We start from the raw sequence: 22,510 nt of genomic DNA on the forward strand, positions 1-22,510 counted from the left end.
AGGTTTTTATACTTTATGTATGGTTTATTTTTCTTTTCATTTTAGAATTCTTCTGAGACAAAGTATAATTATCATCTTTTCATTGATTATTGTTAATAATATATTTATGGTCAAGTGGTAGAGTAGGCCTCTGCAGGTATGTCTCCAAAGCCCTGCTTTAACCACCCACTGTGGTAGATACAGTAAGTGGTAAGGAGACCTGAAGAGAGAGATTGTGTAGGATAGTATAGCTCACACTAGACACAGAAACAGAAGATCAGGATTCTATTTAGAGCTGTGTACTTGGATCAAGTAACTTAACCTCACTGGACTTTAGTCTTTCATTTGTCAAAGGTCATGCACAGACACTTTTTTCTTTTGGCTTTTGAAACCAAACTGTTTTTAGGTCAGATACTCAAAATAATCCACAAAATAATTATTTTGCAAAGCAAATAACCCTTTTCCTTTGCCCCTTTCCTCATCACTAGTTAATATTCTTGTTAATCTACATTATTGTTTATAAGGAAATAGTTGAATTTTAGTTTCTTAAACATAGTTAATACACAGTATCGCTAAAGCTCTGAGCAAATTTACAAAAATGAGAATTACTTATGGGAGGTATATTTTTGTATATTTATGGACCTCCCTTTCACCTTCATTACTTATTATTGTTTTGATTTTTCTATCATTTCACTTCTTGTCCTGGTCGAATATAAAAGCCTGAACATGACTGAGTTGAATGGAATTGGGTTGATTTGAGAGATGAACCAACCTATACAGGCTCTTCAGTCAAGGAACCTTGGGTTTAAGGGCAACTTTAATGACCACATCACCCCAGATTCTCCAGTGAACCAAAGACCTGTCTGTTCTGCTATCAAGTAGCAGTTTTATTTTTAAGACACTTTTCATTTTCAAAAAATCACAACCTGTAATTTAAGAGATTAAGTAAAATCCAATTTAAGTTGCTAAACTTTTTTATAACGAAAACTTGTAAGCAAACTACAAGACTTAGTCTTGAGTTGAAACCAGTGGTAGATACCCAGAAAATGGTATATAACCTGTTGCCATTGTTTAGGTTCCGATGAACAGAAAATGATATATTGTTGTTAAGTGCTGACAAGTCGGTTCCTATGCATAGTGACCCTGAATAGGATTTCCAAGGAGCAGCTGGTGGGTTTGAACCACCATCTTTGTGGTTAGCAGTCCAGTGCTAATCATACAGCACCACACTGGACTAGTAATAAAAAAAAGAGTTTCTATTTGCTGACCAGCTTTTAAAATCATTTTGACTTCTATTGCCGACCTCTCTTTAGGCACTTGGTCCTTTAATTAAATTGATAATTGTATGGCTGTACATCAAAAATGCTTTTTAAAAACAAAACAAAAAGCTTTATACAAAAGACCCGTTTTTGATCTGGCTTTAAAAAGTTTATTAGTTTCTTATGAATGGTTGCTAAGAGATAATGTACAAACAATTGTCTAATTTGGGAAAGATAGAATTCTGTAATTATTTTACATGGAAATAATTTGAGAACTTTATGCCCATTTTCTGTCTCATGTGAATTTGAAGTGACTTCACAAATAAAAACTTAAAAAACATTGCTGAGAAAAGCACAAATAAAAACTTACAAAACATTGTTGAGAAAAGCAGGGACTGGAAATCATGTAATAAAATGAGAATTAAGATTTGTACAAATTTGTGTATTATTGTTGTATGTACAGGAGCTCTGGTGACACAGTGGTTGAGTACTCAGTTGCTTAGCCAAGACCTCAGAGATTTGAACCTCTCAGTGGCTCCTGGGGAGAATGGCCTGGTGTTCTACTCTGGTAAAGATGACAGCCTGGCAAACCCCACGGGCAGCTCACTCTCTTATAGGTTGCTATGTGTCAGAATCTATTGCACAACAAGTTTTTTTTTTAAAAGAAATGAGTGTTCTGTGTGTTATTAGGAATTTATCTATTTTATCTAGGTTATCTTCGTGTATAGTATTCTATAGTATTCTTTGATAATCCTTCTAGAGCTGGTTATAATGCTAACTACTTTTATTTACTTTTTTTTGGTGTGTGTGTGTGTGTTTCTCTTTTTACTTGTTGATAAAGGTTTGTTGGTTTTATTGATCTTTATAAACAACTAACTTTTGGTTTCATGGATTTTCTCTCTTGAATTTCTCTTATCTCTTTTTTTTAATTTATTAATCTTTACTGTGATCCTTGTTTTTCTTTCCTTCTAACTTTGGGCTTAGTTTGCTCTTGTTTTTCTAGTTCTTCAAAGTTTAAAGTTGCTTATGGAGTTGAGATCTTTTTAAATGTATGTTTTCATAGCTATACATATTTCTCTGAGCACTGGAGTTGTTATGTCCCATAAGTTTGGGCACATGGTGCTTTTATTTTCATTTTGTCTAGGTACTTTATTATTTCTTATATATCTTTGACTCATTGCTGCAAGACTGATTAAGAGACAATTCTGATAATCAGCAGAACAAGGTAACAGAGTAGGAATATGCCTATGAGGGTCAGTTCTAAATAGAAATAGGGCAATATCCCCAAAAGTCTCAAATTCGTACCTGAGGAAATATTTGTACCAAATCCTGAAAGCCAAGAGGACTTAAAATGCTTATTGATGGGGAATGAAGCAAATACTGCTGAATGATGACGCACAGAGATTGTAATAATTGCAATGAAAACTATGGTGTAAAGCCACTGTTCTATATAAACTATCATTCAGTTCACAATAAAAACTTAGAAAAAAATGTTTGTTGATGAATATCAAAGACCACAGCCTTCAGTATGGTCATACCTCAATGTAAAGAAAACAGAAATCCTCACCACTGGACCAATAAATAACATCCATATAAATAGAGAAAAGATTGAAGTTTTCAGAGACTTTATTTTGCTTGGATCAACCATCAACACTCATAGAAGCAGCAGTCAAGAAATTAAACAGTGTATTGCATTGGGCAAATGTGTTGAAGAACAAAGACGTGAGTGTGAGGACTAAGGTGCACCTCACCCAAGCCCCACAGTATTTTCAGTAACCTCACATGCATGTGAAAGCTGGACAGTGAATAAGGAATAGAATTGGTGCATTTGAGTTATAGTGTTGGAGGAGATGGTTTCAGATAGATTTCTTCAGCTTAAAGGCAGAACTTAAGACCAGGGCATCACAGCATTTTAACCTAGTTATATGTAAGTGAGTTCTATTTAAAACAACTATGAATATGAACAAACACCAGTCTTCTGCTTCAGTGTCTTAATATTTTTTTCTAATAATTGAAAGGATTTTATATTATTATTGATTTACGATGGGTTCCTGCTGTGACACTGCAAGGTAAGGACTAGACTGCTAACTGCAAGGTTAGAAGCTCAAACTCACCAGTTGTTCCTTGGAAATGGTATACAGGGTTGATATGAGTTGGAACCGACTTAACAGCACTCAACAACCACAACATATTTAGTGTAGTCTTCCCCTCTGTTATCAATTCATTAGCTCTTTGGAGTCCTTGTGAATACTATACACTCTGTTCTCTGGTTTTCAAAAGGCCTGCCCTCGGCTGGTTTCAGATTTTACTGTTGTACCTTGGATGTGAGTTAGATGTCATAAGTTGCATTTGGGATTTGTGGCTACTGTTGTTGTTGTGAAGTGTTTTCGAGTCGGTTCCGACCCATAGCGACCCTGTATAGGGTTTCCAAGGAGCAGCTGGTGAGCTTGAACAGCCGACCTTGCAGTTCAAACGGCTTTGCAGTCTGATGCATCAACCTACATAAAAAAGCACTTTAGGAGTTCCACCAACCTCTAATGAACTGTACTTGTTGTTGTTAGGTGCCATCGAGTCGGTACTGACCCATAGTGACCTTATGCGCAGCAGATCGAAACACTGCCTGATCCTGGGCCAATTTCACTACTGTTAACACGCTTGAGTCCATCGATGCTGTCACTTTGCCAATCCATCTCATTGGGGGTCTTCCTCTTTTTCTCTCATCCTCCACCTTACCTAACATGATATCCTTCTCCAGTGACTGGTCCCTCCTGACAATATGTCTGAAGTATGAGAGATGAAGTTTGGCCATCTTGGCCTCTAAGAAGCACTCTGTCTGCACTTCCAAAACGGATCTATTGGTTCTTTTGGCAGCCCATGGCACTTTGCAAAATGACATTTTAAAAGTGTTCAAACTGTTAAAGTTAACTTTAACACAACTCATCTCTGATTAAGATATGTGGACTTTTTTCGGATAATCATACTGTCAAATATTTAATACCTCTCTCAATAATTCATGTTATGTGTGTTCAGGTGTGTAAATTTTGACCGTTAGTTTCAACAATGATGAATTCTCAATGTCACAGTAAATTCAGTGCTACACTAGTTCTCATTTGCTGGTGATGGTTAAATCTATCTTGCTTATTCACTGTCCAGCTTTCACATGCATGTGAGGTTATTGAAAATACCGTGGCTTGGGTCAGGTGTTTACTACCTTAGTCCTCACACTCAGGTCTTTGTTCTTCAACACATTAAAGAGGTCTTGTACAACACATTTGCCCAATGCAGTACACCTTTTAATTTCTTGACTGCTGCTTCTATGAGTGTTGATCCAATGAGCGTTGATGGTTGATCCAAGCAAAATAAAGTCTCTGAAAACTTCAATCTTTTCTCTGTTTATATGGATGTTATTTATTGGTCCAGTGGTGAGGATTTCTGTTTTCTTTACATTGAGGTGTGACCATACCAAAGACTGTGGCCTATGATCTTGATCAATAAACATTTTTTAAAATAAGTTTTTATTGTGAACTGAGTGATAGTTTACATAGGAGAACAGTGGCTTTACACCATAGTTTCATTGCAATTATTACAATCTCTGTGCGTCATCATTCAGCAGTATTTGCTTCATTCCCCATCAATAAGTATTTTAAGTCCTCTTGGCTTTCAGGATTTGGTACAAATATTTCCTCAGGTACGAATTAGAGACTTTTGGGGATATTGCCCTATTTCTATTTAGAACTGACCCGCATAGGCATATTCCTACTCTGTTACCTTGTTCTGCTGATTATCAGAATTGTCTCTTAATCAGTCTAGCTCTTGTCAACCTTTCTGCTTTACTCTACTCTCAACCCTGCTATCAGAATTACCATTTTGATAGTTTGGTTTTGGTCATGTGTATGCATCAGACTGCAAAATTGTTTGAACTGCAAGGTCAGTGGTTCAAGCTCACCAGCAGCTCCTTGGAAACCCTTACACAGGGTCGCTGTGAGTTGGAATCGACTTGATGGCACTTACCGACATAGTGCTGTAGGATAAGCACAGGACTGGCCACTGCAAGGTCGGCAGTTCAAACCCATCAGTCACTTCTCTGTACAGTGTCGCTATGAGTCAGAATGGACTCAACAGCACTTCCAACAACAGCGGCAGTTCATCCCTTTGGGTAGATACTCTGAGTGATAGCACATGTCAAGGCTCTTTCCTAACAGGGCAGTTGACGATTGGTACAATGTTGCTTCTTGTACCTTTCAAGAATTACATTGGACGGCTTTTCTTAACAGTTCTTTCATGTTGGTTGCAGATAGAGAGTAATCTATCTTCTTTTGGAACCACACTCTCCTGACTTTTATATAGGAACAATGAAGATCCTTAAGAAGAAGAAGCCCAATTGGATGATGATTCTCATGAGAAATTTAAGGATATATGATTTTTGTTGTTGTTAGTGCGATCAAATCTGTTTCAATTCATAGCGACCCTGTATAGGGTTTCTGAGAAGTGACTAGTGGGTTTGAACCACTGACCATGCATTTTGCAGCCCACTCCTTATCTTACAGTACCACGGGATGATTATGCTGATGAGAAATGTAAGGATATTTGATAGCTCACAGAATATCTGGGAGCATTAGAACAACCGACTTAAAGCTTAAGCTTCCAGGTTATTGTTGTTGTTAATTGCCATTGAGTAGTTTGGGACCCATAATGACCTCCTTTCCCAAGAGCAGCTGGTAAGTTTGAATTGCCGACCTGGCGGTTCAAACTGACCTTAAATCACCTTGTTGTTGTTGTTGTTAAGTGCCGTCGAGTCGGTTCCGACCCATAGCGACCCTGTACAGGGTTTCCGAGGGTGTAAATCCTTACGGGAGTAGAAAGCCTCATCTTTCTCCCGCGGAGCGGCTGGTAGTTTCGAACCACTGACCTTAAGGTTCGCAGCCCGATTCGTAACCACTACGCTACCAGAGCTCCTTAACATGCCTTAAATCACATCAGAGGACTGTTGCCTGCAACCCTACCAGACAGTGGAGGAAATTCGGGGTGAGGAACTTGAGTCCACAGCCTTTTTAAGGGGCTTCCACTGCTGTTGTCTTTGTGGGAAGTCTAACCAGCTAAAAAAAGGTAGTGCCACACGGTCCAGTGTCTCATCTGACTCACTTCCAGACAAATCTTGTGCAGAGTCGTTGCAGAGGATGTTGAGAATTTGAGATTGGAGATTTATTTTTGGAGGTAAGATTCATAATGTGGGAATTTTCCTGAATACAAAAAGGTTCTGCAGAAGCTGATAGGCAGCCATGGATGTAATGCTTTTGTATCGATCTTTCTTTTCTTCATCTTCAGGTGAATAAATTCTCTGAAGTCACCAGCTGAAATTCAGTTTTTAAAAAGTTAATCCTCTTGAATCTTTTCTGAATTTTCTTATGAAAATTTCTTTTCCCACTTATTTATATAAAAATAACATCAAAAGCACATAAGTAATATTTAAATATATTCTTGAATAACAGTATGACAGGGATATGGAAAGTTACCTTTCAGCATTTACTTCCTGTCCCCCTTCCTACCCCTACTTCAAATGGCTTTCCCCTTTTTGATGTCTCCCTGTTAATAAAAATATAATCTTGGATTTTAATGTGGTATATTGGATGATAATTGTTTGCTTCTTGTTAAATTCATTGAGTATAAACCCAGCACCGTTGAGATGATTCCTCATAGTCACCCTATAGGACAGAGTAGAACTGCTCCAGAGCGTTTCCAAGGCTCTAAGTCTAAGGAAGCAGACTGCCTCATCTTTCTCCTGTAGAGGGGTTGGTGAGTTTGAACTGCTGACCTTTTGGTTAGCAGCTCATTACTTTATTCACCAGGCCACCAGCACTCCTTACTAAGTAGGTTGTCGTTGTTTAGTGCCATCTAGTCATTTCCCACCCATAGTGATCCTGTATAAGGTTTCTGTGGCTTTAAATCTTCGTGGGGAGCAGAAAGTCTTATCTTCCTCCCACAGTGTGGCTGGTCTCCTTGAATCTTATTCACCTGTTGAGCTTCCGTTGTTGTTAAGTACTGTCAAGTCTGTTCCGACTCATAGCGACCCTGTATATAGGGTTTCCAAGGAGTGACTGGTGAGTTTGAAGCACCGACCTTGTGTTACAAAATCCAGTGCTGTAAGCCACAGTGTCACATCAGGACTCCTGTGAGCTGCCATACAACCTACTACAACCGGTGCTATGTGTCGAATATGATTTCCTCTCGTAAGGAAATAATAAAATCTATGCAGTCACTTTGAAAGTAAAATTTCCAACTTGGTGATTTTATGACCATGCAGAGAAAGGTATCAAAATAGACTCTCAAGTTGTATTTGGTGGTATCAGTAACTGAGACTGGGAATGCAGGGACCACTCTGTTTTTGTAAATAGTATTCTAGAACCCTTCTTACTACTCTCCATGGCTGCAGAAATGCCTGTATCCCCATCTCAGATATGAGTTCGCATTTAGTGAGGTGCTGAAAATATTCAGACTAGGTATAGACTTCCACAGTTCAGAAAATACAATGATAAAAACTGTTTTGTGACAGAGTTGTGTCTAAGCCTTGAAAGCTGGATTATAAGTAAGAATTGTCAAAAAGAAGATAGCTTTTTATCTTAAACCACTTTTCCAGGTGGTTTTCATCTATGAAGTAGTGGACATATAGGAGTCCTGGTGTGGCGCTGTGGGTTAATGCACCAGATTGCATAGCCCTTTGAACTGCAAGGTTGGCAACTCAAGTTCACCAGCTGCTCCTCAGAAACCCTATAAGGGTCGCTATGGGTCGGAACCAACTTGATGGCACTTAACAACAACAGCAACAAATGGATATATATGGAGTTCTGACGTGGCACTGTGGGTTAATGTGCTGGACCTCCAAGTCAGTTTGAACTATGCAAGATCAGTAGTTCAAGCTCACCACCTGCTCCTTGGAAACCTTATACAGGGTCGCTCTGGATCGGAACCGACTCAGTGGCACTTGACAACAGCAACAACAGTGGACATATGCTTTTTTGTGTATCCATATTTAGAAAATAATGTTTGAAGGCGTTTGACTTGCTTTAGGTAAGTTTAATGAAGAGTATTTTTTTAAATCAAATTTTTCCATGAACTTTTTAAAAAATGTTTTATTGTGAATTATGTGATAGTTTACGTGGGAGAACATTAGCTTTACATTCATCCTATCGCATATTGTTTCATTGCCATGGTTACAATCCCCTTCATGCATCGTCAACCAACCAAAGGTTATGCCCTGCAAGCCTTCTCTCCCAGTCATCAGCACACAGCCCCTCTCCCTCTCTGGGTCTACAGTCCCTAGCCAGTCCATCTCTCCATCTCTCCACATCATTGTCTCTTCCTCCATCTCTGGTGTCACTACTTCTATGGGTAGGGTCTCTCATTCTGCTCTTCTCCCTTGATGGTTCCAGGAACCTCTGCTCCTGGATTGCCAAGTCGATCACTCCCCTCCTTTTGCTACAAAACGTCCACCTTTACATTTCCAACACTTGCGGTCAGTCCTGATATTTACCATTGTACCACGTCTCTTTTCATTAGCCCCGCCCAGAGAGATTGGATACTACTCAGTGGAGAGTCCACCTTTCTCTGTATCCTCTGGATCTATGCTCCCTCTTGAAAGTTTATAAGCCAGTCACTTCTTGCCTTTGTAGCCCCTGCGCTTTGGGTAGCCAATGTCCAAGTTGTCCAGAACAGTCTACTCTGTATGGAGGGGTTGGGAATGATCCTTGCAAAAGATTTGTTCCCTCTTATGAGCTACTGCATCCATAGGTATAGGTCAAGTTCATCAAATTGTATCAGATTACTTTTTTTTTTTTTCTCTTTTTTCTTCTTCTGGTTGAGCTCTGATCATCCAGTCATTGAAGCCAGGTCAAGTGGGTATTATCTGCAAGTGTGGGTATTCTTGTGCATATTTCCTCTTTTATCAGTCCATTCCTGTCTTAAATCTCTCTTTTTGAGAAAGTTCTGAACAACTTGTGCAGGAAAACCATACTAGAAATGGCCTTTGGTCCCATTTCTTCCTTTCCTGTAAATTGGAACTGATTTGGAAATCTGTTTTTCTCTTTCCAGATCATTCAACTTCAAGTGGCACATTATCATTTAAGCCTAGTCGATCATTGGTTACCCTTCCTACTGCCCACGTGATGCCGTCTAACTCCAGCTCTTCAGTTCCCCGACACAGGGAATCATTGACATCAGATGCCTCAAAATGGAACTCAAGCCTCATGCAAACCATGGGAAATCGCAGTAAGGATGAGCAGGACTCCTCGCTAGACATGAAGGACTTCCGGCCCCTCCGGAAATGGTCTTCTTTGTCTAAGCTCACTACTCCTGATAACTGCAGCCAAGGTGGCACTGCACACACTGAAGTGCCCCGTAATGGCTTGGAAAAGACAGGGAGGAGCAAGGTTTTACCATCACAACTAAGGACAATCGGACCTAGCTGCTTACATGACAGTATGGAGATGCTTAAACTGGAGGACAAGGAAATAAATAAAAAACGGTCCTCAACTCTGGACTGTAAATATAAATTTGATAGTTGTAGCAAAGAGGACTTTAGAGCTTTTCCCTCCACTCTTAGGAGACAGGCCTTAGATATGACATATAGTGCCTTACCTGAAAGCAAGCCCATTATGACAAACTCAGAGTCATTCGAACCTCCTAAATATTTAATACTTGGTCAACAGGCAGTAGGTGGGGTTCCCATTCAGCCTTCTGTGAGGACTCAAATGTGGCTTACAGAGCAGTTGCGGACAAATCCTTTGGAATGTAGAGCTACTGAGGACTCTTACAGTTTATCTCCTTGGCAACAACAGCAAATTGAAGAGTTCAGACAAGGAAGTGAGACACCAATGCAGGTAAGGCTCCAAAATCTAGTGTTTGCTTCCCTCTAGTGGATGTTATGAATACAACAACCTATAAAAATGTATTTTGATTTTGCTTACCCCTTCAAGTTAATAAGCACAGATGTATGTAGACTTGAAAAGTATTGAGTTAATAAAACTTAAAAGCATTTGAGACTGATTAACATGAACCTAACCTCTTGTCTTTACTTTTTTCCCCCTCATTTGTTAAATGGTTGTAAAAATAAACAAAGCCATCCAATCTAAAGAAACTGAAAACAGAAACAAAGAAATGGTCATGGAATAATACAGTGATATTAGCTTGGTGGTGTATAAGGTCTTAGATAATATTTATGGTTTGGCCATAGTTTGTTCATCTGAAAAATGAGAAGGTGAAACTAAAGTCATTTATAAATTTTTGTAATTGGCTTCTATGTATCAATCAGAATGGAATGGGTATGTTTTATTTTTAAAAAATTAAATTGAGACAAGATATTTTAGATTATCATTTAAGGCTTATAGCTTTTGATGGGTCTAGGGACTAACTTATAAAGATATACAGTTCTTGATTTGGAAATGTTTCTTTTTCAAGGTAATTTCCTGTAATTTATGTTAACTGGAGACCCAAGTAGCTATAGAATTTTAAATAAATGCCACCAAATTTTTATTAGTAATAGAATTTTCTGAAGAAAATTATTCCTATCACAAATTACAAAAATTTCCTAAACATCTAAAAGTCAGTATTCATAAATTCAAAATAATAATAAAGGATATTTAAGGATTATAGTCTATGAAAAAATGAGATAACTTCCGTAGGAATTTCATAAATCTGAGTACAGCTCCCAAACATACATATGACCTAAAGTGGTACATTCATAAAAAAACCTTTAACACATCCCATGGGACCCAGTTCTTGAAATCTTTAGTATGTCTATAAAAACAGAAGCATCATTAAGATGCCTGACTTGCAAATCAGAAGCAAACAATTTAATAAAATCTATTTGTGAGTTACCAATTCAAGTGATTGGAAAAAGGATACAATTTTTCAAATACTGTTGCTGCTGTGCCCATGGAATCGGTTCAGACTCACAGGTACCCTGTAAGTCTTCATGGGAGCAGAGAGCTTCATCTTTCTCCAGAGGATTGTATAGATTTGGACTGCTAGTGAATTTGATCTTATGATTTTATGTAATTTAAGCATCGTTTTCATTATTAAATGCCTGTGATTATAGGACAGGGAGGGAATCAGGCAGTTTTGTTTTGTTTTACAAGCTGGTGTCTTTAGACAGACACAAAGCAGTCTAAGTGTCTTAGTATTCTACTGTATCCTGAAGTGTAGGGATGATAGAGAGAGGGGTGACTCAGAATGCTGGGCACATTTAAAGGAGTAAGTTCTTGTCTCAATCTGCCTGCTATAAACAAGGTTTCCCCCAACCTTAAAGCAATGTCAGAGAATAGGGTAGGTAGGTAGGGAGGGTGAGGGTGTATTCTGGATAAATTCATTTTTGAAGTTGTTTTCCCAGTGCATGTAGAGGGAGCAGGCTGCTGCTAAGGAGCACCGTTTGCATGTACACAGAAAGCTTTACTTCCGTGTACACAGAAAGCTTTACTTCTTGATTAGCTTGTCTCTTTATAGAGTTCTTAGCTTTTGAGTAGAAGGATGGAACCAATGAAAGAAAACCAAGAAATCATTTGATCTGGCCCTGCCAGGGCAACCACAGTTCCAGCCATCACATTTGTTGTTGTTGTTAAGTGCCGTTGAGTCAACTCTGACCCATAGCGACCCTATATAGGGTTTCCGAGGAGCGGCTGGTGAGCTTGAACCCCTAACTGTGTGGTTTAAAACGACTTTGCAGTCCAGAGAATTAGCCTACAGTGCCACACCAGGACTCCATTAAGTGTCTTGTTGTTAAGTGCCATCAAGTTGGTTCCGACCCATAGTGACCCTGTATAGGGTTTCCAAGAAGCAGCTGGTGAGTTTGAACCACCGACCTTGCAGTTCAAATGGCTTTGCAGTCTGACACATTAACCCACAGCGCCACACCAGGACTCCGTTCTGTGCCTTAGTGGTGAGTTAATTAAATGTTTGAGCAAATATAGCAGGTTAATTTTTAAGTTGGAAATTTTGCATGGCGCACTAATTGTGTTATGAATTTTGACAGAAAAAAGGTTCCCCACCTCTGCTATAAGTACTGTCTTTGCTTTAAAAGCTCTTATTATAGCTGTTTATTTAAAACATTCACTTCCTTTTTTTCTGTCTAATTTTTACATGAAGGGAATAGTCCTAAGGATCAGTCCATCTAATAGGTTATGAGGATGTATGTGGTTTTCAAACACAACTGCTACTCTCTCACCGCAAAAAGCAACTTTTTTGCAACCAAGAAAGGAATTTGGCTGAAAGTTTCTGTATGTCTAGTAACTCTCTAGATTTCTATAGAACTTTGTAGCTCTTGAGTTGCTTTGAGTTGGAATTGACTCATGGAAGTGGGCCTAGCTTTTACAGTGTTGCATCCCATTTAATCCTCACAGCACCCTTCTTTTATCATTCAAGAGGTTTTTAACTGTAACTTGGAAGTTTTGCTTCTTTGAGGACTCAGTCCAGAATTATCATTGAGCCAGCCTCAAAGAGTTCTTTGATTTGCATGGTTTCTTGCTAAATTAGCTGGTGTGTAAATAGTATAGTATCCTGAAGCATTTTCCTTTGTGAAGAGAAGCCATCTAGGCCTCAGTTAGTAAAGTTTATAGTTTCTGTGTGCATCCTCCACCACTGATCCTGTATAGGGCTTCTGAGGAGTGGCTGGTTAGCTTGAACTGCCGACTTTGTAGTCTAGCGCATTAACACAGTATCACACCATTAATCCAACACGTTCAATAGTTAGCTGAAAATTTTATGCTTGTATAATTGACTTGTGTTTGCATGTTTTAATAAATGAAACTAGTAAGAAAGTGATTTTTTTTCATCTTTATAGCTTTTTCTACTTATTGTCTGGCATGTAATTTATAGACATTTAAAAGTGTGCTGTTACTTAGTAGAAGAACAGATTTTTTTTTTTTTTTTTTTTTAAATATTTACCATTCTCTCATTTGGCTAGAAAATGAAATAATCAAGGGTAAATAATCTCTAGTTAGTAACAAATTCATTGTTTTGTGTAGGTCTGCCCTCTTGTGTCTGTACTAAGAAATCTTGATTTCATTTTATTTAGGAAAAGTCACCAAAATCAACCTGTAAAATCAAAACTATAAGTAGATTGTTATATACTCTTACCAACAACTTGAGTGTATTACAAAACAATTTAAATGTGTCCAAGAACACATTCATTTTCATATGTGTGATCCTGATCATATGTAGTAAACAAGTATTCATTTTTAGCCAAGTAAATATAAAAGGTAACATTAAACATTGCAGAATTAGTTCTTTCTTAATATTTTGTAAATTAGTATTATAATTTATTCTAAAGTAGAAATTGTTAGAGCATTTGATGTTTAGAATCCTTTAAATACTTTTGAAAACATATATTATTTTTGCACATTGTGATAAATAGAATTATTATTAAGTTCTATTGAAGAACAGGCTGTAGTTCTACATTGTGATCTGCGTAATTAGTATTCCGTAATTCTCAAAGTACAATGTTTTAATTTCTAGCAAGGTAAAATGAAAAATAAAACAAAACAAAAAAATTGTCTCCATATACTGAGGAAAGGTCCAAAACTGCACAGTTAATGTTTTGAAGTCGATGTTTAGCGAACAATTAATAATAAAGGAATCAGCATGGTTAATTGCTGAGACCAGTGAGGTTAACTGTCTAGCTTTCCGGTTTTTATTGGAGTCTCCAATCAGCGGACTGTATTTTCATTGTTGTACATAGACTTGCTATGACTCAGACTCAAACGCCCCTAACAACAACAATCAGCAGGTGAGGCTTTGCTGAAAAAACAAATTAACAAACCAAAGCAATGCTTTCCCAGCTCAGCTCTTTACATTAGTAAGCTGTAACCATGATGTCCAGTCCATCTCTTGGTTGAAAGGACTTCAAAAGCAGTGCTTCCTTCTTTATTTATTTAGCAACACTTGGGTTAAAAAACAGATCAAAATTGATGTTTGCAATTATTTTTATAACCATATTTTAGAAAACCACATGATGAATTAGTATATTTTCTAATTTAATAATATTGCATATTGTTAAATAATAATTATTAATTCTCCTTTAATAATTGCTGTTATTAGCAACATGTCTTGAACTCTAAAGTTAAAGATTGTTAGATTATGTAGTATAGTATATGAGGCAAATAGTTTAAATCTTCATTTTAAACTGAGTCATTTGCTTAATTTTGATGGATATATTTCCCAAGACTAAATTTTGCTTAATGCCTATTTTATGAATTGTTAGAAGATATTTTTAAATAATAAGAGGGGAAATTGAAAAAGTACTCAACAATTGTAAATAATTGCAGATTAGCATTGCTGGGTCTATAATTTAGCTTGGTATAGTGGCCTACAAAATAGTAGGTGTTCACCATCTGCTTGATACATTGGGAAAATAGCGGTGTTTTATTATTAACCCTGACACAAATGAAACCCATTGTCATTGTGTCAGTTCTGACTCATAGCAGCTCTGTGGAAAAGAGTAGATCTGCCCCACATGGTTTCCAAGATGATAAGCTTTATGGAAGCAGGTGGCACATCTTTTTCTCCTGAAGCGCCTGGTGAGTTCCAACAACCAACCTTTCAGTTAGCAGCCAAATGCTTAGCCACTGTACCACCAAGGCTCCATATTATAAACAATAAATGGGACAAAAAGTTTACTTCAAAATGTGATCAAAGAATTAGTGAATATTTGGAGATAGAATTAAAATAACGTGGTTTTTTTTTTTTTTTTTTTTAATGCTTGAAGTTATAATCTTTTCTGTCATTGGAAATCTTTTATTCCCTACTTTATATTGAACAGTTATGAGGTTGGAATAGAAGACATTGTATAAAATCCTTCTAAATTCTAAGATTTCATGATTTCTAAGATAGATTATGGCAAGTTAGATACTGCAGCTAAGGTGATCAACTATAGTGCCTTTGATTAAGTTTAGACTCTATTCTCTTACATATTGGTTGTTACGACTCATCACACTGTGAGATTATTAAATTAACCACCACTTCTCATGTGTTGATCCTAATGTCCTAAAGGAAACAGATTATGGTTTACCTAATTGAACTAGAATTTTATAATTCTTTGAAAAAATTATTCAAGAGCAATTTTTTTATTTTAGAAAATAGTATTTTTCCTACTCAATTCTTACACATGTTAAAAAATGTTGATGGAGGTATTGATAAAGAATACAATTTCTATTTTAGAATGGATGTTCTGCTAAAGGATTACTGGGCTATTTTGAATAATGATATTTCGTTGGAATTGTTATTTTGATTCTTGGTGAAGATCTGAAAAATAATATCTGTCAAGGAAATTCCTATAGGACAATATGAATTATATGTACCCAAATAGTAAATGTTTAATATCTAAAATAGACTTAGTAGCAGTGCAGTTTCAAAACTAAATACCTGCTCTATCCTCAGAAAAGAGTTGGCAAGGATATACACAGTTACATTGTACACACTTATATTATAGTCATTTTAAAGATAGTTTTTTGAAAATAAAGCACTGATCATGTTTACAAGATCCAGCAGGTGAATCAATTTGCTGACAATGTGTTTTGGTCTGAATCTTGACCTTTTCACAAAGAAATTCTTCTACTCAGGAAATGGTCTGTGTTACAGTATTGTTTTCCCCTCTTCATGGGATGATGACATAAAGCTGTGGTAATGTGTAGAACTGGAGGTTATAGCAGAGTTTCAGAGAAGCATTACGATAATGCAGATCAGCAGAAGGCATATTAAGATGAGACAGAAATTGATAAATAGGTTCTGGAGATTTTGACGTGCTTGTTGAGGCATTTCAATGGTTGAAGCTCTTCTTATAGCAGAGCGAGTGAGGTATTGAACTTTCTCCATGGCACTGGAAGGCAGGAAGTCTGAGTTTGAAAAGGTCAAGAAAATGAAAAGCTGGCAATCAAACGTGAGATCACTGTCTTCTTTTAGGTAGCCTGCAACATAAAAATAGTACACTAATGAACATCATAGGTGTTGCTTATTCTCTGAGCAGGTGAAGTACAATTTTGTGTTAATTCATCTTCCACAAAATGATTTGTATTTATAACATCAAATGTTTTCTGTAGCGTGATTATGTGTGTATTGTATGTATATATGTGTGGGTTTGTAACCCACTATGATACCAGGACTCCTTTGAACTTAGTTGTTTTTGTTGTTAAGTGCCATCGAGTCGATTGCAACCCATAGCGACCCTGTGTAGGGTTTCCGAGGGGCAGCTGGTGAGCTTGAACCACTGACTTTGCAGTTCAAACTGACTTTGCAGTCCAGTGTATTAGCCCACAGCACCACACCAGATATATGGTATATATCTCTAATTTAATTACTTTCGGTTGATTTCTTCAGCTAAGATACTATAATAATAGTTTTTTTTTCTTTAGAAAATATACTCTGCTTCAGTTATTTCTACTTCTGCTTATATTTATTATATAATGAATTTGTAATGTTGAGGAATTATCAGAAGATTTATTTTTATATCTTTATATATTTGACTAGTACCTTTATATGAGTATATATAACAATATATATAACTCCTCAACTATGAACTATCTTGTCATCTGACATTTTACATTTCTGACAATAGTAAAAAAAAAAAAAAAAGATATATTCAACTATTTTGGGTGTTGTTGTTAAGTGCTATGGAGTTGGTTCTAATTCATAGCGACCCTGTAGGGTTTCCGAGAGATTTTGGGCATTGACTACATACATCTAGCAGTATGGAATGCTGAGTGCAAGGCAAAAGTAATGTTGACTTGTGTTGGTTATGTGTCAGCTCGGCTGAGCCACAGTTCTCAGTGGCTTGGGAGTTATGTAATGATGGAATTTGGGAGTTACGTAACGGTGTAGTCATCCTTCATTTTGTGATTTGATGCAGTCATCCCCCATTTTCACTAAATGCTGATTTTCGCATAATGACCTGGTGTTTGAAACCTAACCATGTTAGTAAGTGAGAAGTGGGGCATACAGCTAAGAAATTAATAAGAATTGGCATTGGTAATTCCTATTTGAACTTATATTTTTGTAAAGTCTTAGAACTTAATGACCCAAGTGGTCTTAATTAAAAGGCAAAAATATATTGAGATAAAACTTATTCAGATACACATGAAAAGAAGGAAGCTAATGAGTTACTCATAAAGCACATACAGAGCTCGTTCTTATCCTGATGCTGGTGACCGGTACTTCAGTCACATGCAACATGTCATCATCGTTCCATAAATATTTCCGTTCTTTTAGGAGTCTGTCCTTTGCACATGTTGTTCTGACTGTCTGGAATGTTTCCCCTTCCCTCCATCACTGCTTTTTTTCCAGACAAACTCCAGTCTGAGTATCACTTCTTCAGTGAAATCTTTCACTGCCCATTAGGGCATAATTAACTGCCCTCTGTGCTTGATTTCCCTTAGAACTCCGGTTTTTACCAAAGGTACCTGAATACTAAAAATAATATTGTGCTAAAATTTCAAATTTCATGCTTGTGTCCCAAACTGAACTTTTGGTATATGAAGAATATAGAGTGCATTTGCATTATGTAATTTAGTACACATTTGCATTGTGTAACTTAGTACCTAGTGCATAATTGGTGCTGTTTGAATAAGTCAATGAAGTTTTTCATTGATTTCTTAAATTTTGTTTAGAAAATTGTTACTGATCAAAGATAGTGCTATGTTTGACAGCTTAACCAGTTAGAATAACAGTTGGAACATATCCTCTCTAATAATGTCTGTCTCTACTACAGTGAGGAAAATGAGGGTTATAGGATTTACTTAAGTTTCTGGCCTTCTGATTAACACAAGTGTGGTGCTGTGGGATAATGCACTGGACTGTAAGGTTGGTTTGAATCTCAAGGTCATCAGTTCAGATACACCTTGGAAACCCGATATAGGGTCGCTATGAGTCGGAACTGACACTAAGGCACTTAACAACAACAACCTGAGTTGAATTTAACTAAGTTTGTGCAAATGAATAGTTGATATTTGAGAGCTACAGTGAAGCATGCTCCAAAGAGATGAACTCGCCATTGTTGGAAGTATAATATACTGTCTTATCAAATTTTGAAATATGTCATAATTCTGAAGTAATTTGTAGCATTTCCTTATAATTTTTGTTAAAACAAATGTGAGTTGCATACTGAGATTTTAGCTGTACTCTTTTGATTTTGTGAGTCCATTTTATTTTGTAGTTGTAAAATCTGAAATGCATTGGCTCTAACTAACTCTGCGGAACATCCAAAGGCTGTATCATAATTAAATCAGATTTCATCCATAAATACAGAGTTCGTGTCAGATGTTGAGAACTGAAAAGTTGTGTGTGGGAATACCACAGTCCTATTTTGGGTGTCCTCTGTGATCTTCAGGAACATCATCATTTATGGCATGGTTATTAGTTGTTTATCATTATTTTTATTTGCACTGACAATCGTACTGTGGATTTAGAACTAGTGCAGTTCCGCCCCCCCCCCCCCCCAATTCTCTTTTCTTCTCTCTCTCAGATCCAAGCTGGTGTTAATAGAGTAATATTTGATGAAAAGTCTAGAAAAAGAAATAGCTTAGTTTTATTTTATTTCACCTGACATTTTAAGAGCATTCTTTTATAATAATCATAGACAGATGATATTTGGGATGCTCTAACTTTGTACTAGCATAACCAGCCATAGAGAGTGAAGTGAACGTTCATCCTTTAAAAATAATACTTAATGATTATTTTTAAAGGATAACAGTGTATGTAAGTGGGAAATTTTGGGAGAAGAGGAATAAGGACTTGGGCTGCTAACCTCAAGGTCAGTAGTTCGAAACTTCCAGCTGTTCTGTGGGAGAAAGATGAGGCTTTCTGCCCCCATAAAGATTTACAGCCTCGGGAACACTGTGCAGGGGCACTATGAGTCAGAACTGATTCCATGGTACTTAACAATAACAACAAAGGTTAATTACATAATCATCCATGCCCTAGAATCAGGATGAAAAAATAGGAAAGATGCTTTATAGGAATCTGGTGGTAGAAATGCCAAGACTCCTGTCACTTAAGGTGCAAGTTGTTAAGTGCTGTTGAGACGGTTTAGACTCACAGTGACCCTGCACAGAAGAGTACCTTGCAAAGGTGCTTGGATGTTTGTGGGATCCACAATTATCCTAATATTTGGAGGATGAAAAGATTCTGTTCTTTGTGTAGAAGTTTTAAAGCCTTTGATTGTTTTCTTCACCTTTCTTGCTGAAAGAAAGTGAAATTGGGAAGAAAAAAAAAACAACTTAAAAAGTATTCTGGTTTTTTAAAGTGGAAGACCGAATGAGACAAACCACAGGCAGCTATAACCTTTCAAGAAGTATGTGATAAAGCAACATTTAGGGGGACTAGTACGTATTAGGTTCTATAGAACTTTCATTGCTTTGCAGAACTTTCTGAATTTCAGTTTTTGATATACTTCGCCAAGATAAAATTCTTGAAAACCTTATATGTAAAAGAGGGCGTCAAATTGTTGTGGGAAAATTCTGTTATCTTTTAATTCCATTTTTCCATGAACATTTTGAAAAGCTCCCTTATATTCGTGGAATTAAAATTGTTGCTTCTGTTCTTCTTGTTCTCCTTTATTCTTGTTAGCTTAGTTATTCTTTTAACAAATCTGCACATAGTGTTACATTATTAAAGTAATACTAGACCACTCACAATTTAGCATGCAATTTTACATCCCCCCCATTTCATTGCAATAATGTAATATTACAACTGTAATAAAGGAGTTGTGGTAGCGTAGTGGTTACGAATAGGGTTGCAAACCGCAAGGTCAGCAGTTCGAAACTACCAGCTGTTCTGCGTGAGAAAGATGAGGCTTTCTGCTCCCGTAAAGATTTACAGCCTTGGACACCTTGTACAGGGTTGCTATGAGTCGGAAACGACTCCACGGCACATAACCACCACCATCACAACTGTAATAATGGCATGCAGGTAGCGTTTGGCCTCTGACTTCCCAAGGGGGAAGGAGAAATCAGCATCAGCCCAAGGCTGGTTTCTGTGAGGCAGAGATCAGACCTGCCGCCACCCTCTATTCTCCTCTACCAATCCTGACACCAACCATCCCTCCCACAGCACTCTACTTCTCTCCTGGGGTCCATCGTCTGTTCCAATAGCCACTTAGAAATCACAGACAATATTCACAATTGTGGTTATTACTAGGGACCTTGATGGGTTATAGTTCTTCATTGAGTCAAAGGATTAGAATTCTCTATAGATTGAGGTTGAAAAAGTAGCATCACTCTATTGTATGCCATTTCCACAGTTAAGTCAGAAGTGATTGTATATGAATTTTTTTTTCTTATTGAATTACATCAGAGAAGTTCGTCATTAGATTTGTCATCGATTTTCTGGCATCTAGATTTTACACTTGTATTATTTTGCTTTTTAAATTACCCACTGTTAAATAGGAATTTCTGTTATCTGTTTATTCCATTAAATACTGAAGATTTAGATTTTTATTTGCAATTAAAATACACTTCTTAATGTCTGAGGTTTTTCTTTTTTTTTTAAAAGCTGTAGGTGGGTGGTGGGTGGGAAGGAGTGTTGGGGGGAAGGTTTAAGGAAAAAAAACCCCACAAAACCACTTAATAAATATGCCCTGAACAATGTGAATCAGCCAGCTTTCTTTGCTTTTTTGTCTTAAAAAGAAGGTGGAATACAATTTAAAAAGCACTAGAGGTCCTCAGTCGACTATGAGGATACTTGGATGAAGGTGTGTGTTCTATATTGCTGTGTGTTTGGTTGATAATCTTCAAGCATGCTTCCTTATTAGGTTGGATGGGAATGTAGGTGCACTATCTGTGGAAAAGACACTACATCTCATCTGATTTGGGCATCTTTAATTTAGAAGGATAATTTTCTTGATTTCTGTCAGGTTTATACCTTTGCCAATCTGATCGGCACTGTGGTAGTTCCAATTTAGGTGAAAGTTACTGGTTTTATGAGAAAGCAAGGTGAACAAAGCAAGATTTCTCGGTTCAAACACCTCAGAACAAAGGGATTGAATATTTAGATGGTAGAATGAGGGAGTCAGAAGTGAAATTGAAGAAAGCTAAGGATTTTATATGGACTGAAGAAAAGTACTCAACTATGGATTTTGTGGAAAACTTTGTGGTGCAATCAACCTTGGTATCAGTTGTCAAGGCAGCTAAATGGACCAAAGGCATGAGTACTGTGATAATGAAACAAAAAGAAAATTTGTTTTGATCATATTGTGTGTTTATTTTTTGAAGTTTGTGCATTTGAGTTTTACATTCAGAGATGTATATAACAAATAAAGAAGGAGAGGATTATTTGGGTTATCAGGGGCATAATGCCTGAAGCATTTGTTGTTGAGTGCCGTCGAGTTGATTCTGACCCATAGCAACCCTGTATAGGGTTTCCAAGGAGCAGCTGGTGAACTTGAACCGCCGACCTTGCAGTTTAAACGGCTTTGCAGTCTGGCGCATTAACCCACAGCACCACAACTTTAATTGAAATGGGTTTTAAATTAAACTAGAAGTTTGCTGACTCTAGATTTGCCTTTTAGGTCTCCAGTTAGAATGTTTGAAGTCTCTGTGTTCTTTGCCAGTGTCATGATTTACTTTTAAACCATGTTGATCAGTGTTTAGAATGGTTATGTGCTTTGGAGACATAAAACCTAAGTGCCAATCAATGCTCCCTCATTTCCTAGCTTTGTGATCTTGGGCGGTTCACCTTTTTGCATTTGTTTCCTAATTGGTAAAATGTAGATTGTAATAGCTAATATTTAAGGAGTTAAGATGATCAAGGCAGATAGCTGTATATATGAAAGCATTTAGAAAAGTGTTCTTCATAGTAAAGAAGGATGTTTTAATTAACTCTCGTTTTCAGGATTGGTTAAAAACAAAGCCCAATAATTTTGAGAGGTAATCTGACCTTTACACTGAAGTATTTAAATTTGTTTTCTTTTGCTGAACTATTTATACAGATAATTTCTTCCTGTCACTAATTAGTGAGGTTAAGAGAGAATATGTATAAATATGTAATCAAATCCAATTTATTTCTGAATATTATTTTCCTTTTTCTTTAAGATGTTGAAATATCTTTGACATTTGAGTTGTTTTAAATAATAGTGATATGACTCCTTTTACTATAGCAAAGTACTCTAGCTCTTTCACAGTTTTAGAAGTTTTTCATAATTTAAATATGACTCAAATGTTTCCATTTTATTTAATCTAGTACTTGAAATAATCAAACATTAGAACTTAGTTTTAAATCACATGGCTTTATAAACCGAGATG

At 36.9% G+C, this 22,510-nt stretch overlaps 2 protein-coding genes across 2 annotated transcripts in view; one reads left to right on the top strand and one right to left on the bottom strand.

The window, feature by feature from the left end:
- The window catches only part of CEP85L (centrosomal protein 85kDa-like), a 159,794-nt gene that overhangs the window by 39,033 nt on the left and 98,251 nt on the right, over nt 1–22,510 (top strand). Inside the window, exon 3 of the mRNA XM_006839889.1 lies at nt 9,324–10,111. Coding sequence (XP_006839952.1) covers nt 9,324–10,111 — 788 coding nt within the window. The remainder of the gene's footprint in view (nt 1–9,323; nt 10,112–22,510) is intronic.
- Nucleotides 15,936–16,094, bottom strand: PLN (phospholamban). Its single transcript, XM_006839888.1, has one exon. The coding sequence runs from the start codon at nt 16,092–16,094 to the stop codon at nt 15,936–15,938; it is 159 nt and encodes a 52-aa protein (XP_006839951.1).

This window comes from Chrysochloris asiatica, unplaced genomic scaffold (assembly GCF_000296735.1).
Source record: "Chrysochloris asiatica unplaced genomic scaffold, ChrAsi1.0 scaffold00027, whole genome shotgun sequence".
In the NCBI taxonomy this organism is placed as follows: domain Eukaryota; kingdom Metazoa; phylum Chordata; class Mammalia; order Afrosoricida; family Chrysochloridae; genus Chrysochloris; species Chrysochloris asiatica.

Excerpts from the sequence above, each read along its gene's own strand:
- PLN (XM_006839888.1), bottom strand. The coding sequence starts at position 16,094 with ATGGAGAAAGTTCAATACCTCACTCGCTCTGCTATAAGAAGAGCTTCA.